Here is a 17,711-nt window from a genome sequence, read left to right on the forward strand (position 1 = left end):
GGCCCATTGTAATTTGGAATCTAGAGTTATGCCGAGAAATATAGCAGATTCCACCGGTTCTATCACCTCTCCGTTTAACAAAACACTTGCATCTACATTTTTGACAATTGGTACGGTAGATTTAATGTATTTAGTTTTCTTGCTATTGAACAACAGGTTATTAGCACTAAACCAGTACACGATGTCAGATAGAATATCGTTCACTTCGTCATTCACAATTTGTGTGAGTGTGCGTGCATTACACAAAATAGAGAACTCAGTTTTTTTGTACGTTTTCGCATCTAAGCCTCGAAGTAGATATGCCGTATGCGTTTGTTTCGTCACAGTAAAAGTCCCCTTAAACACAGAGAATCATAAAAAAATTGAAATAAAAAAAATCTAACTGATACATTTCGGATTGCTCCTCGATTTTAGAGCCACAAAATAACTATGAAGCGTGAAAATGTGGTCTTTCTGTCTTGTACGCGCGTTTTTGCCCTGAGTATGATTTAAATTTATTAATCTTAGGTATTAAATTGGCATATAAAGTAGCTATATCTTTTAAAGGTTCTTTAAACTTCTGTAACTAGGCACACTAGGATCTAAATTAATACCTACTATTACATAATAAGATTTTTGTCACTTTATTGTTGTGATATAAAATAAACAATATTCGTTATTCAAATTAATATATTCTTACTAGCTTGAACTTACTTTACTATGAACGGAACGTAAATAACCTTCAGATGTCATTGGAATGTCAAAAAAAGTAGTGATTACTGAGTTAGTAAGATTACTTTCGACGTTCGTAAGGAAAAGTCATTATAAAAGTTTGAAAATGGAACCAAAAGTAAATTTAAAAAGAGACCCGGCGTTTCAAAAACTCCAGGAATATTACAATGCCAACGGAAATAAAATCAACATACAGCAACTTTTTCAACAAGATGCGAACCGTTTTAATAAATACAGGTTTGTACGCTTAAATATTTACTAGAACTCTTATTTTGAATTGTTTCTTAATATTTTAAAATCCCTACCTTATTTAAAATACAACCTTATTGAAAAGATTAAAACATCGGCTAAAAAACCTTTTAAATTAGTTTGGAACATTATTCGTCATCTAGGAAACGTAACTATTATTCAATGTCAGTGTCGGCTCTTTTGTTTTGAATAAGTATATACAAAAAAGTAATGCATTTTTTTTTAAATATACTTATTGTATTCGTTCATTTAACAACATATTATATTTGTCTAATTGTTGTATGCCTTGTGAAATGTCAACAAAATGAACTCATGACCTTTGAATTGACCTCAACAAATTATGAAACTCCCGATCTAAGATCAATTCTAGATAATCTGAAATTATATTTTTTTCTAATGTAATGTTGTAATATTTGAAAAGTAGACTAATTATATAAATTGACTTACATACCATTCCAATAAATAAAATAAAAAACAAAACTACAATATGGAAATATTATTCTGATGATTATTATTTGATGTTCAACAACAAATCCCTTAATCCTTGTAAACCATAGTTCTATCATACAAGTTGATACAATCATTAGTTACCACATATTGATAAGAATGTGTGTTAGATACACCACTTGCCTGTCACACTGGCAACATATCAAGGTGAATGTTGCTATGACTGAAGACTTGGACACCCTCCCCCCATGCAAGTGAATGAGCTTCCTTTTTAGATAGTTTAATATCTCACCATGTCTCTTTACCCACATGCTTCCTTATATGGTATTCCATATTAGTATTGTAATGTAATTCTTAAATATTTTTACCAACTTTAAACTCTCATTCAAATCCTATAACCAAATTCCACTTTGGCCAACTCAGATGGCTTCTTTCTTAGGTCCATGATGGTCATAGCTTTCATCTTCTCCATTGATAATAATTATAGTGAACTGATAACTTGAGGCAGGAGATGCATATAATTTGTGAATGAAATGTAAAATAATAATTGAGAAAAATGAAATTGTTCACTTTTTTACTTATCTTTACACTATAAACTTTGGAAACCATGGTAAGTCTCACGCAGAACCATAGATACAGATCTGTACTGCCCATAACTGATGAGATAAAAGTATGAACTTGATTGAAAGTGGCTGGATTTAATCAATAATTATTATTATTTATTTATTTGTACTATTAATAGTTTACAGAAAGAATCATAAGCTAACATAGTCCCGCAAAACTGTTTGGATAGTTTGTCTGCAGGATTAAGTCTCTTGTAATGCATTAATGCTTATAAGAACATTTTTTACTCAGAATTCCAATGTCCACAGCAATGGGATCATGTCACTACCTATGAGAGTAAAAAAGTCATTGAACTAAAACACTACAATTAAAAGTAATTTTACTTTGAAAACTAAAATGAGTTGACTTGTCATATAAAATGTGAAGAAAATTTTTCCCCATATATTAATTACATAATATTATAAAGTATATTCATGTACAATGAGAGTTGTTATAATACTAAAAGTAATAGTTAATTTGTGCATGTTTAATTCAATATATTTTGAAATTAATTCTGTCTTTGTTTGACTCATTTAATAAACAATGAGGTTGGGAACTTTCTTCTCTCTAAACTTTCACGGTGATTATGATTTCTTTTAATTATTTTGCAGTCTTATCATCCCCACTCCTAATGATGGAGACATTCTCTTTGACTACTCAAAAAACAGAATCGATGACACCACATTTGCTTTGCTTCTAAATCTAGCGAAGTCAAGAGAAGTAGAAAAAGCAAGAGATGCTATGTTTACAGGTAAAGTGGTTGTTCAATTTGGTGTTTCATGTTAAGTAGCTATAAGAAGAGCAACATGGGGCACAAGTGGAAACGGCAAGTGTTTTTATGTTCCTATGCTACCACATCCACATGGAAACAGCAAGACAAAAAACTGCCAATATCTACTTATCCGTAGACAAAAACACCACAGATAATTTTTTACCAGATTCATTATTAATTATAATTTTATTTCTTGTTCAACTCTGAAAGAGCGGCAATATTACAGCATGAATCTATCACAAATCACGTTTATCTAGTAACCGTAACATAAGCCGCATAATGATACCTCAGCTAATGTAAACACAAGTGGCTAAAGCATCTCAAGTGACTGTGCCTGCGGGTTATGTCTGTGGGTGCACGTATGTACAGCATAGCTTAGGGTAATACACCTACATAGTAGCGGTAGATATAGATCGTGCCAGATAAAAAGAGCACATAGGGTGGTGGTATGTCTGTGCATGTGTACGAAGCTCTCCTGTTTCTCTGTCTGTTTGGCAATTCACAGGTACATTGCCAGTTCTCGTGGCGGGAACTAAGATTATGTATAAAATAGAGAGTGTGTCTAGCCACAAACTATCGCGCGTAAGTTAAATGAAATAAAAATAGACAAATATTTCGAGCTTCAGATGTTAATTAAAATCACTTCATTCATGTAGGTCATATATTACACTTAAGAATGTTAAAAGTTTACTTTTTTTTTGTGAAAATAAGGGATGAGACGATCAGGACGCTCAGCTGATGGTAATTGATACGCCGATACAGTATATATTACAATACAGTGTCGCACAGAGTTCTTGAAAAACCCAAAAATTCTGAGTGGAACTACAGTTGCACTCGTCACGTTGAGACATAAGATGTTGTCTCATTTGCCCAGTAATTTCAGCTACGGCGCCCTTTAGACCGAAACACAATAATGTTTGCGTCACGGCAGAAATGTGTTAAATGTTGTGGAGCCTCCCACTGGTACCGCCAGTTCGTTAAAGGTAGAGCATTAGTGAGCAGAAGCGGCAAGAAACTCATTGCCACTCTTTAAAATCAACAAGATGTAAATCTTCATCGTTTTACAAATCATTTGAATAACAATTTATTATGTAAAGTGATACATCAAAAATATTCAAATGTCGAATAGTCAATGCCTTACAAATTTTGTAGGTAAAAAAAGTAAAAATGTTAATTAATACAATCGATCCGACCTCAAGTAAGATATGCGCTCCCTTAAATCTTAAAAATTTCGGGATAAATAGTATCCTATGTCCTTATCTGTACCCCTGAATATATATCTTCTTAATATATATATAAATCCAGTGTCCTGATGTTTGTTCCCAGTCAACTCCTTAAGTAATGAACGGATTTTGATGGGAGTGCAGTTTAGTCCAACTTGATAGATAGGATAGTTTTTTTTTCGAATTGGGATCCATAATTATTTTCTGACGCATGGCTTAACAGTTTTGCTGTGAAACAATTTCATCAACAACAACAGGGAGTATATTTTACGAAATAATTCTTAATGTTATGTAATATTATTGACAAATTCATAAATAAAAACAGTATTTTATTTAATAGGTATCTACAAAACAACGTCAGTCAGGACAGCTAGTGAGGATATATAGAGATACAGAATATGTTCAAAATTTAATGATCGGTTAAGGTGTGAAAGCGCAATAAACTGTCAAACAAACTAACTCAAATTTGCATATATGATATATCTATAAATATTAGTAAGGATGTGGTGAACTATGATTAATAAACGGCATTTATTTTCTCAAAATTTATCCCTTTAATATTCTTTTTGAAATCATTTCTAATATATTAGATACTACTACTATTTCTTCGGAAACAAATAGTGCCCTGAGAGAGAAGAAGCGGCGCAAGAAACTCTCCCAGCATTATTTTTTGCGCTCTTTTAATAAAAATATACAATATTGTACTGTCATTGCTATTGCTATAAAATAATCATAATCTAGTCCCAGGCTGTCCGATCACTTAGATATTCAGCTATGGAGTAATAGAATTTACGACAAAGCTATTATTTAATAAAACATTTATATTTATTTATAGATAATGCCTGAACAGGGGCTGGGACTTTATTATAAAAGTGTATACATTTACCCTTAAAGCTATTATGTATCTTATGAAGCCTACCAGAATTAGTTACAAGCAATCCCTTATTTCTAGTGTTATAATAATGAAAATCACTATTAAGAGCAATTAACTAATTGAGTCAATTACAGGTGAGAAAATAAACTTCACGGAAGACAGAGCCGTCCTGCACGTGGCGCTGCGAAACAGACAGAACAGACCGATATTGGTGAACGGAAAAGATATCACACCTGATGTCAACGGAGTGCTGGCTCATATGAAACAGTTTTCACAGCAAGTTATTGGTGGCTCGTGGAAGGGGTAAGGTCTTCTGGTTATTCATTTACCAGCTGTTACCCGCGACTTCATCCGCGTTACATCCGTATCGTACTCCCACGGGAACTCTTAATAAATGTGTCACTTTAACGTTACCACGTTAAACTAAAGAAATAAATAAGCAACATGAAAATATTTGAGTTAGACCTTCGTTTCATAAAAAACCATGCATGCGCCCCCAAAAGTCGTAGTTTAATATTGAAAGAGATAAAGAAAGATATTTATTTAAAACAAACACAATATTTATTAAATAAAATAGAACACTATATACAAAACAAATTACATGCCAGCACGTGTTTGTCACACTTCAGCATAATGCTGATTACGATCGCAAGAAGCTCTGATCTCCCCCGTGGGATCAAATATATTCGATAACGTATCTATCCAGGGACACTACCCAAAAAACAGATTAAAAAAATTTCTTCATTTAGAGTCTTGCCGCCAAAAAGAGTTGCAAAGCATGTTATTTATTTTAGTTTTCGTAAATGCTGAATACCTCGAAAACCGAAGAACTTTTACTAAATATGAAACATATTTTGGTGAAGTGCCACATCGTTCTCTGCCCGCAGGTAGTACATTAACCATTTATTTCGCCAGACCGCAGCTGATGCATCTACTCACTTCTTACTCGAAGAACTTACTAAGAAGAACCTATGCTTGTTAGAGAATACTGCGACGTGTATTTTGCGACGACTATGAAAAAAAGGGACGAGACGAGCAGGACGTTCAGCTGACGGTAATTGATACGCCCAGCCCATTAAATTCCAGTGCCGCTCAGGATTCTTGAACGACCCCAAAAATTCTAAGCGGCACTACAACTGCGCTCGTCACCTTGAGACATAAGATCTGTCTCATTTGCCCAGTAATTTCACTAGCTACGGCGCCCTTCAGATCGAAACACAGTATTGCTTACACATTACTGCTTCACGGCAGAAACAGGCGCTGTTGTGGTACCAATAATCTAGCCGGCATCCTGTGCAAAGGAGCCTCCCGCTGGTAGAGTCCATAAATTATGTGCGGAATTATATCTAGTGGTATTTCACGAACCCTGTCCTTATGCTGATAAGTAACAGTATCAGTAATGTCATATATATGAAAATTGTTTCAGATACACCGGCAAGTCAATCACAGACATTGTCAATATTGGTATTGGTGGGTCAGACCTTGGACCGCTCATGGTCACCGAAGCGCTGAAGCCATATGCTAACCATTTGAAGGTAAATAATTTAACTTTTCTTAATGAATATTTCTAAATCTTAATGCTAGCCAAGTCTTGGAAACCGAAAACAATCGGTTACCGTGTAAGTACACAGGGAACTTTATATTTAATTGTGATCTACCTTTTATCCACATTGTTAAGATTTTTTGGTTATTTAATTTAATCATAAAGTTTATTTTGAGTAACTCATGCCGAACGGTTTTGACCGATCTTTTTCGCCTAGTCATCAAATACAGCAAAGATTCAGTTTTATGATAATTACCGCCATTAGCCGCACGAGTCGAGCGAGCGATAACCTGGTGCTGTGTGAGGCGCGCTCGCATCGCTTGACTCTGGCGGATCATCCAGTTGGCAATAGCAACAAAACACTCCCTTAACTTCCAACGAAATAACCGATACAAATCATTACCGTCAAATTTACGGGTTCCAAGCCTTGAGGCTAGCTAGGCTACCAAACAGTCAAGAGAGGCCCCACGGGGATCCAAGCTGAAAGCGGCCCAGTTCAATGGTGGAGTGGCTAGTATAAACAGGTTAAAGTCATGGGATTTTAAAATGGCATGGCATGGTACATTTAATTGAAACTTTCTTATTTAATTTTGTAGGTGTAAACGGTATATTATATAGTTATTTTTTGCTATTTAAGCTACTCCTAAGCTGTTTCCGTCGATTCAAAATAAAACCAAATGTGTAATATTTAGAAATATTGTTTTCCTTCCTTCGCTGAATACGTTGAACGCTGGCTTGACGTCAAGATTGTCACAATAATTAGTTATGTTGTTGGAAAGCATGTTTAAAGTAGAATGTGTTGTGGCACGACAACACAATACTCTAGTCACTAGAGCAACTAATTTCGTATACTCGACGTATACTCACGACACGCCTCAATACGATTACCGATTTGCAATTGAATGAATCGGTAGGAAAGTAGCGGGCGGCAAGATGGACGCCGCCCTAACGCACCTCATCGTTGTTGTCTAGTGATCAAGTTGAATCACCATTTGCATTGATTACCTACACATAAATGATAACGATATCCGCATTTTTAAATCTATTTTAATTATTGAACTATTTTCTCCTTCTCTGTTGAACTTTATTCAAGTCTACAGAGAGGTTTCAAAGTTTTTAAAAATGAAACTGTAAATATAAATTATCACATTGTGGCAATACCAACCGTAACAGCTCGAGTGACCATTTGTAATCGTGCTTGTAGCGAACACATCAGAATTAGGAAGCACATAATACAGATTCAACGATCACTATAACAGGATGATTAGTCACCACAAGCACTGGTTAACGTGTATCGGGGCATGGACTAGCCATCGTTTGAGCGATATTGATATTTTTGCGAGCATGACGAGAATTCGCAAATCCTGTTGAAGATTGTTTTCATTTTCGATAAAACCAAATGTTTCCACACACACAGGTACACTTTGTATCAAATATCGACGGGACCCACTTAGCTGAGGTGCTCAAACGTCTGAACCCCGAAACAGCGCTATTCATAATTGCATCGAAGACTTTCACTACCCAGGAAACCATCACTAATGCTACTTCAGCGAAGGACTGGTTCCTGAAGGCAGCGAAAGAGGTATGTATATCAATAGTACTTTTGACTCCCCCTATTTACGGAAATAAACAATTTGGTTGATTGATTTATTGAATTAGGCCCATTTCTGTGTTCAATTGTAATCACTCGTGGCAATCCGAGATTGTTATTTAGGTACATGTTTCTTTTAATGATTTTCTACTTCTTTACAAAGAGGCTGACTGAGTGAACCTTCTGTGCCACTCCTAGGCCGCGCCGCATCTCTCGCGCTACTGTCGCTCCGGTCTTTACTTTCCACCAGACGATTTCCAATACAAATGTATTAGAGTCTCGTAGTGCGATGTGGTCATGTTCTATCTGTCAGGTTGTATCTCGGTCTGCTACACCGTACTGTCAGTTGGTGGGACATGTTCAAATTCATGTATTTTTATTCAAATAATATTTTAAACACTTATTGATCGTCCAAACCCACCACCCACACTAATAATCAACTCATCCTTAACACTTAGATGTGTGAATAAAGATATGAATAGAATATATTGATTTCTTTGGATTAGTTTTAATCGAGATGCACATGAAACAGTCATTAGTTATTATACAAGAACAACAATCATGTTTTAATAGCAGCGATCACAGAGAAAACAAGATGGCCGGCACACAGAGTATAGACAAGTACAATATGTCAACCAGAGACACAAGTGTTGGTAGACTTATTTTATATCAAACGTTTACAAACTTTATATGGCGTTCCACAATACGGTTTTAAAGAGACTTTCTTCGACGTACAATCAAACCGCGACATGAGCGTCCTTGAGCGAATGTCCAGGCATCTTCAAAGAAACGTGTACTCCTAAAGGACAGCAACGCTCCTATACATGTTCTGTTCAAAGTCAAATAAACTTTATTCAATCAGGCTGAAACTAAGCTCTTTTGAATACTATATGTTCGTAAAAAGTTGAGCTCGTGAGAAGAACATATAAGAAACTCAACGGCCACTCTTTTCAATCAAATAGAGTAATTTATTTACTATGTAAGGTGCTGCATCCAATATATGAGTTCTCTTTAAATGATATAAACTATTTCAAAGTTATATAGAATTAACTGTATGAATATAAATTATCGTATATTGGATGCATCAACCTTTAGGGCTTGAATTCATTGTTTGTTTAAGGATGCTTCGTAAACATGATGGTACAAATACAATGATTTATTAACTTTAACAGGTCGACATGGCACCACAAGCAGCACCCGTTCACAGGTTGACATGACACCACAAGCAGCACCAATTCACAAGTTGACGCATGGACCAGCCATCGTTCCCCTCGCACATATTTGAGCGAAGCCGCAAGCAATGCCATTCAGTGAGCATGACGAACCATGTCATAGCATACATACGCATGATAACTAAAAATTACAAAATTAATGCTCACAAAGCAAGCCTTGCTGTAGCAATAGCCTCCTGTTCCCTACATCAATAACACCTGCAGTCATCTCTCACGGCTTGTTTCGTTCCAGCCGTCGGCCGTGTCCAAACATTTCGTCGCGCTCTCGACGAACTCCGAGAAGGTGACCGCGTTCGGGATAGATCCCGACAACATGTTCGGATTCTGGGACTGGGTGGGAGGAAGGTATGTTAGCAGTTACTATAAGTAATATACTTTTAGACGATGAAAACGGTTTCAGTTAAAATACAACCAGCCGTCACACGTTGACCCGTGATTTACTTTTCCAAGAATTCATAATTAATTTTACAAATAATTACAAGTTATTTGTTGCACACGTTCCTGGAAATTGGATTTTACTTTTATTTTCAAATACAATGAAGTGTTATTAAAATTGTTCTTACTAGCGTAACTTTATTAATGGCCTTGGTACTAAACAATGTAATACCCAATTATTTACATAGACTAAGAAATTACATAAAACATTACGTGAAAAAGGTACTCAAAGTTTTTAAACTACAAATATTCACTAGAAAAAACATTTGCACTTATATAATAAACTTACCGATCGAGTTACTTAGCCCGTTACAAAAGAAGTATTATTAAATAAAGTACAACAAAAAGATTTGAATCTACCCTCCGCACTAGTTTTAAAAACTGTTTAGCGGCGGTTATTGTAAGATATAAAGCTATATTATCCTCGGTCGCGGCTTCACGCATGCAGCTAATTATTGAATCCAGTCTACGACGTGCTCAATTACAGTGATACAAAACAATGACGTGAAATTTTCGAACTGACTGTCTGTCAGTTCACTTCATCATGGTGAGTGTATTGTAGTGAAGGACCTCCGAATGGTCCGAAACTAGTCGGTACCCACACCGATAAATCGTGAGTGAAGCCGTATTAACAAATAAGTTAACAATGTCTTCGAAAGTTTTAATAATTTAATTATTAATTTGTCTATATATCTGCCCTTCATCATCAGCTGGAAGACGTGCTGGACAAAGGCCTCCCCCAAAGATTTCTACGACGATCGGTCCTGCGCTGCCCTCATCCAACGTATTCCGGCGACCTTGACCATTTCGCCGGTCTATTTTGTGGGGGGCCTACCAACACTGCGTCTTCCGGTACGTGGTCGCTATTCGAGGACTTTACTGCCCCAACGGCCATCTGTGCATCGAGCTATGTGCCCTGCCCACTGTCACTTCAGTTTCGCAATCATTTGGACTAAGTCGGTAACTTTGGTTCTCCTACGGATCTCCTCATTTCTTATTCGATCTGACAGGGAAGCTTTCTCATAAGGCCTATAGTTAGGGACCACGTCTGCGTACAGTAAGTCATCACTGGCAACACAACACACACTGGATGAAAACCTTCGTCTTGGGACACTGTGGTATTTGGGACGATTTTACGGAGCTTCCCGAACGCTTCCCATCCGAGTTGGATTCGACCGACGAGTGACCTCTTTCGCGGAATTGGACCTGCCTAACTGGATTGTTTATCTTAATATCTGCCCTTACTAGTTTATAATATAACTCACAAATGTCTGTATATGAACTGTGCTCAGGTACTCCCTGTGGTCTGCCATCGGTCTGTCCATCGCGCTCTACATCGGCTTTGATAACTTCGAGAAGCTTCTAGACGGGGCCAATTTTATGGACGAACACTTCACAACAGCGCCACTAGAGAAAAATGTATGTATCGTAAATTATAATAATTATTCAAGCATTTTATCGCAACTTATCTACCCCTACAGCTTGTAATGTGCGTACCAGACAACGATATATTTTATTTTAATATATAAACATACATATATAACACTGTATATTATTGCATAGACGTAAGCACCATTTTTACATTGTTTAGTTAATTTGTTGTTATTGTTAACAAGCGCTACCAACGTCATGGACTCATAAGTTATAACAATTAATAATTACATTCTCTCTTCTTAGCAGCACTTTGCAAAACATTCTCCCACTCTTCGATACAACTTTGAATAGGAAGAGAACTTTGTTCCATTGAAGGTCCATGCTTAGCTCAGCTAAGAGCTCAATAAAAAAAAAATCGATATATTATGCAAAAAAAAGTGGTTAAATGCAGAAATTCCGACGGAATAAACATTGTAAACAATCTGAACGTTCATTTAGTAGCTGATGAATATTCGAACATTTAAACTCAAACTTGGAATTGTGGTACACTATTGTGTACTCTTTATTATTTAAATGGCACACCGTATCAGGTGGAAGCACTAGGTCTTGTGTTGACTTCTCCTTCCTCACCAGTACCACGGCCTACCCGAGCTCTAGTCAAGAATCAAGTACGCCTCTGTATACACTTTTAAGGATTATTCTCGAGTGATGTTAAACAATTGCGGAAATAATAAAGAAGAAAATAAATAGTAAACAGGTTGTTTATGTAACAGTACACTATAGCATACTGAACCTTAGAATGTGTGTCATAAAATTGATATTCCCTTACAGTGTGTTATTCATACAAATGAAATATTAATTAGAAATTGTTTTGTACTTGACAGGCCCCGGTGATACTGGCGCTGCTGGGGGTGTGGTACGGCAACTTGTATGGCGCGGAGACTCACGCCCTCTTGCCCTACGACCAGTACTTACACAGGTCAGACACGCGGGACTCAGTTACTAACTCAGGCCCAAACCACATAATACATTCGGTGATTGATAAGCAACATTATCGATATTTCTGGCTAGACATGTAGTTAGCTGTGACGGCAGATGTTCGAAGTAATCTTAGTATGGAAGTGAAACCAAGCGATAGATTGTAACGACTGATAAACGCATTTATTTTCAAAATTGATTCCTTTAGAATTCACTTTGATGTCTGTGCTAAATTGATAAATAGCGCTCCGAGAAAGAAGAAGCGGTGCACGAAACTTTCCAAGCATTCTTTTTTTGCGCTCTTTTGAATGAGATATACAATATTGTACTGTCATTGTTATTGCTATAAAATAATTATAATCTAGTCCCAGGCTGTCGGATCACTTAGATATTAAGCTATTAACGACATTATTTAATAAAACATTTATATTTATTTATAGATAATGCTTGTACAGTGGCTGGGACTTTAGTATAAAAGTGTATACATTTACCCTTAAATGAAGCCTACTAAAATTAGTTACAAGCAATCCCTTATTATAATGGTGTTGGTGTTATAATAATGAAAATCACTATTAAGAGCAAAAAGGCGACGAATTTTGTGATGTTCTGATAATTTGTGTTATCAACGTCAATTTGTATTTGGGACAGGTTTGCCGCGTACTTCCAACAAGGAGACATGGAGAGTAACGGCAAGTACGTGACACGTGCGGGCGCCGCCGTGGACTACAGCACCGGGCCCGTGCTGTGGGGGGAGCCCGGGACTAACGGACAACACGCCTTCTACCAGCTCATACACCAGGGGACCAGGTCAGATATACAGAGTTACCATCAGCCTAACTACTGACGTCACGCAAACGTTAATATTACAATGTGACACGGCTGCAGCTACAGCATCGGGTGGATCAATTAATAATAATATTGACACATTTAGACACAAATTATCTTGCCCCAAACTAGGTATAGCCTGTGCTATGGGTACAAGACAACGATAAAAACATATATAAATATATAATATTCATGGCTCGAAAAGAAACATCTACATTCATCATATAAATGATCACACCTACCGGGATTCAAACCCTGGACCTCTAGCTTATTAGTCAGGGTCACTAACCATTTGGCTATATGGGTCGACATTAATGAAGTAAGCCATAGCATATCCAACCGGCCGGTTCCTGAGCATGTCACGAACATAATATAGATTCGATTGAACTAATTAAATTGTAATATGAGTCGCGTTTTATCCTAAAAATGATCGATAAGGTGTAGAAGTTTACCAGTGGATTATGGGTACCACAACGACGATTTTTGCCGTGAAGCAGTAATGTGTACCGTGTTTCGGTCTGAAGGTCGCCGTAGCTAGTGAAATTACTGGGCAAATAAAACCTTAACATCTTATGTCTCAACGTGACGAGCGCAGTTGTAGTGTGCTGAGAATTTTTGGGTATTTCAAGAATCCTGAGCGGCACTGCATTGTAATGGGCAGGGTGTATCAATTACCATCAGCTGAACGTCCTGCTCGTCTCGCCCCTTCTTGTCATAGAAAAAGTGAACACTGCTTGAGGCGCGCTCACCACTTCATGGTGTGGGAGTTGAATAGCTCTCTGTAATGCTCGATCGGGTAAAGTCAGCTCGCGTCGACCGAGAGAGACAAGCCCGGTGAACTTTAGCCACCCCAAACCTGTTAAATATTATTGATGTCACTTCCGTGTTACATCCAGGTTGATCCCGTGCGACTTCATCGCGGCCGCGGTGAGCCACAACCCGCTCTCGAACAACGCCCACCACAAGATACTCCTGGCCAACTTCCTGGCGCAGACAGAGGCCCTCATGAAGGGCAAGACGGAGGATGAGGTAACTTTATTGACAAACACAAAGAGAGTAGCCGTAATTAGAGACAAAACGATTCCTTCATTGAATATACTTTAAAATTTAATTACAAAATATTTGACCATCATTCTATTCTTCTTACTGTGGCTTCAGTCTGTGGTTAACTGACATTTCAATGTCACGCGTCATCTGTCAACATTAACTATTAATGTCATGTGATTACAATATGTAGAAGGAATTATTATTATTATTACAATATTATATTAGACAGATACTTTGTAAAGCAGTAAGGGAAAATAAAAACAGAATTCCAACACAAACCACTGCATTATGTACAGATTTTATAATTATAACGTTTTTGTATATACTCACGGAATTATTTAACAACACTAACACTGCAGAAAAATTAATTTAATCCCGAGCAAGGCATTATATACCCTTCGCCACCCCTCCACGACTCTCCTCACACTTCACACCGCTACACTAGCGCCACCTCTCAGACACCCACAGCTCACTTAATTTGACTCGTTACAATTCGATCTGTGGTCGGCCCCAACTATTATTGTTTACAATTACAGTGAATCTTCTCCACCAGTGGCCAGTGGCCTGCACTGATACCTACTGCTGTTCAGTTTGTTCATGATATTAATGTTGGCAATTAATTCGTGGTTCACGTAACAGGTGTTACAGAGCTATGAAACAATAGAGTGCTTATTGTAAGTGTGTCAGCAAAAGTTGAGTGATCACCGTCGCTCATATTCTGCTGCAAAACCAAACAAATCACAGGAGCGTTGCCTTCCTGTTAGAAATGTGTGCGTGCTTTGTCTGAAGGTGTAGGTGGTCACCGGCGGCTATTACAGGTGATTGGTTGATTCATAAACTAATTTTTCTACTCCTCTACTTTTATCTGTTTACTTTACTATAGTGTCGCCATAAAAGTTTGTCACGCCACAGTTGTTTTTGTGCCACAGACTACAAAATCTAGGTTAGGTGCGGTAGGTTCATAGAACGATTAAATAATACGTAGTACATAATAAATATTAAACTAAACATTTTAACGTCAACTTACGAAAAAAAACTATTATTATGTTTTGTAATTTTCAATTTTCTCGCGTTGGTTGTATTGTACCTTTGCCATTCCTTGAAGGAAAAATGAAACCCCTCACTAGAGAAGTATGTATACAATATATTTCCCGCCCATTTAAGCACATAGGTAACTCGAAAACTTGTGATATACTTTGTTTAATTTTGTTTTATTTAAAATAACCTAGTCGTCGAAAAATATAGTATCTACCTAAGCGACACGTTGTATAAACTAGGTGAAAAAACGGTCGTGGCGTCATTCATTGCAACCCACGCCATTCGTGTTTTTGACCCTCATTATACAACTGTTGCATAAAATACTATTACGATGCGCCGACGATAGATATTTTACAAGTTATAGGCGTGTTTGGATGATGATGGTGATGACGCGCACTTTCAAGATAAATTAACTTAACAAGTAACACTGTCAATACGAACAACACATAGCAGGACAGAGCAGTACATGCAGCTTTTTGTTCAAAATAAGTTTAACTTTTTATTCTCCGCGAAGATATGCGCTATCTTGACACACCTGGGGGTCCGAGAGACTCTAGCGGACCAGGTTTGTTCTACTCAGTCTGCTTTGAATCTACTACTCTCGAAGTCGAAGACATATTTATTATCAGGCAAAATAAGAAGATTATATTTTTGTTTGCAGGCAAAATGTGAGCTGGTGAAGTCGGGAATGTCTGCGGAAGCCATTGAAAAGATCCTGCCACATAAAGTATTTGTGGGGAACCGGCCCACTAACTCTATCGTGGTGAAGAAAGTGACGCCCTTCACACTGGGGGCCCTTATCGGTGAGTTACTTACGAACGACGACTTTTGTGTTTAATATTTAAATTAGATGTAGCTGTGAGCCAGCCTGAAGCCCGTCAACTTTATTATTATTTCATTTTAAAATGTCCAGTTTACACTAAACAGGCAATGTTAAGTGATCACTGCTGCTTACATTCTCCTGCAACACCAAAGAAAGGACACAGGAGCGTTGCCGACCTTCTTGAGAAGTGTACGCGCTTTTTTGAAAGTAAGACATGTCGTATCGTCCCGGAAACACCGCGCAAGCTCATTCCATAGTTAAGTTGTATGTAGAAGAAATTATTAATTACCGTAACCCAAGTTATTATAAGATATCCGTACACTTAGATATATTTTTGCATTTAATGTATGTAGTTTATGTATTAGTGTGCAATTGTTGTTTCGGAATAAATAAATGCGGCATCTCCAGCATATCTCATAGCAATGCTTGTTGGACATGTCCAACATATCATTGATATGCAGAAGAAATAGTGTAGGAGATAACACACTGCCTTGGGGCACTGCAGCGTTTACGGGTTTTGAGTAATATCCGTCATCCTGTTGCATACAGTGAGGAAGCAGGTGTTCTTCTTGCATTAACTCGTGGAATACCTTGGGAACCTGTCAGGCCTTCATCCTTGCTTTTTCTTGCTTGCCAGCCGACCGACTATAGCGAAAGCCGTACCTTCGGTCGTTGATTAACTGTTGACCCTCTAGGTACCTCAAGAGCTGGCGGTTAATGATGTCTTCCTTTATTTTGGAAAGCACGGAGGTAATAGCAATAGGCCTATAGTTCACCCAATCGAAGCTGTCTGACCTTTGTTTATGATCGAATAAACAAGAGATTTCCGTGAGTCCGCAACTACGCCTATATTCTCCAACTTGTTTTTTATAGTCTGTGAAATGTTAACAAATTATTATTTTTATTTCAGCTATGTATGAGCACAAAATCTTTACCCAGGGTGTGATCTGGGACATCAACTCATTCGACCAATGGGGCGTCGAGCTCGGCAAACAATTAGCCAAAGCTATTGAACCAGAACTGCAGGACAACAAACCGGTGACATCTCATGACGCCTCCACGAACGGCCTCATTAACTTCTTGAAAAAAAACTTTTAAGATCCCTTCATACTCACTATATTTTGCAGACCGTAGGCCACAGCACGGATCTTGAGTTACAACTAGAACAATGATGTCACCACCCTTTATACTTCGGTGAAATCAGTGACACCGCTCGAGGCCGTGCCTGGGCCTACAATATTATATAACTATGTCAATCCTATGTTGTAGACATATAAATTTTCTAATTATGTGATGGTGTATTATTTAATTATTGGCTATTTAAAATATTATAATTATTATCTTCTGCATCGAACACACTGTCAGGTCCTGCATGTCTGGGCAATAGACAATCCATCCAACCAATTAAAAACATTATTATTATATTATGTATATTCTTTACATAGTTAAATATTGATTTAAAAATTTTTTATTTAAAAAATAAAGAATCGATGAAAAATATTTAATTTGGTCTAGTGTTAAAGGTCACGAAATTCTGCATGTGTTGTCCTTAATTTTAAATTGTTAGGTGTTGTCACTGTTAGGGGTAATAAGTTATAGATATATATAAATATAAATTGCTGTTGCTTGATTGTTGTAAGATTATTTTAATGTTATGCTTTATTGTGAGAGATAATTAAAATTTTATTTGAATATGGAGTTCTTTATTATTTAGTAAATGTTTGAAGCTTATTTTATTCCGTTTCATCCGTAAAATATCAACCCTAATGCTCGTAAAGTTTTAATTAAAAATCGTAACAATATAGTAGGTAGGGGTTGGTATCTTCATTCATCATGTCTGTTGTTACAAATACAGCAGACATAGAGGAGTTGGCGTCGTAGTGATACTCACTTCGGTAGCTTGAAGCTGCCGAAAATATGACTAATTTATGTTTTTTTAATGAAAA

General features: G+C 37.1%; 1 protein-coding gene across 1 annotated transcript; it reads left to right on the forward strand.

Moving 5' to 3' along the window:
* Nucleotides 1-754: 754 nt before the first annotated feature.
* LOC126969750 (glucose-6-phosphate isomerase) lies at nt 755-17,457 on the forward strand. The gene is made up of 12 exons (XM_050815310.1): nt 755-948; nt 2,622-2,761; nt 5,014-5,182; nt 6,306-6,414; nt 7,840-8,004; nt 9,478-9,590; nt 10,973-11,099; nt 11,939-12,033; nt 12,681-12,839; nt 13,754-13,886; nt 15,604-15,745; nt 16,676-17,457. The coding sequence occupies exons 1-12, from the start codon at nt 818-820 to the stop codon at nt 16,861-16,863; spliced, it is 1,671 nt and encodes a 556-aa protein (XP_050671267.1). The 5' UTR covers nt 755-817; the 3' UTR covers nt 16,864-17,457.
* Nucleotides 17,458-17,711: the final 254 nt, after the last annotated feature.

The sequence above is a fragment of the Leptidea sinapis genome, chromosome 19 (assembly GCF_905404315.1).
Source record: "Leptidea sinapis chromosome 19, ilLepSina1.1, whole genome shotgun sequence".
In the NCBI taxonomy this organism is placed as follows: domain Eukaryota; kingdom Metazoa; phylum Arthropoda; class Insecta; order Lepidoptera; family Pieridae; genus Leptidea; species Leptidea sinapis.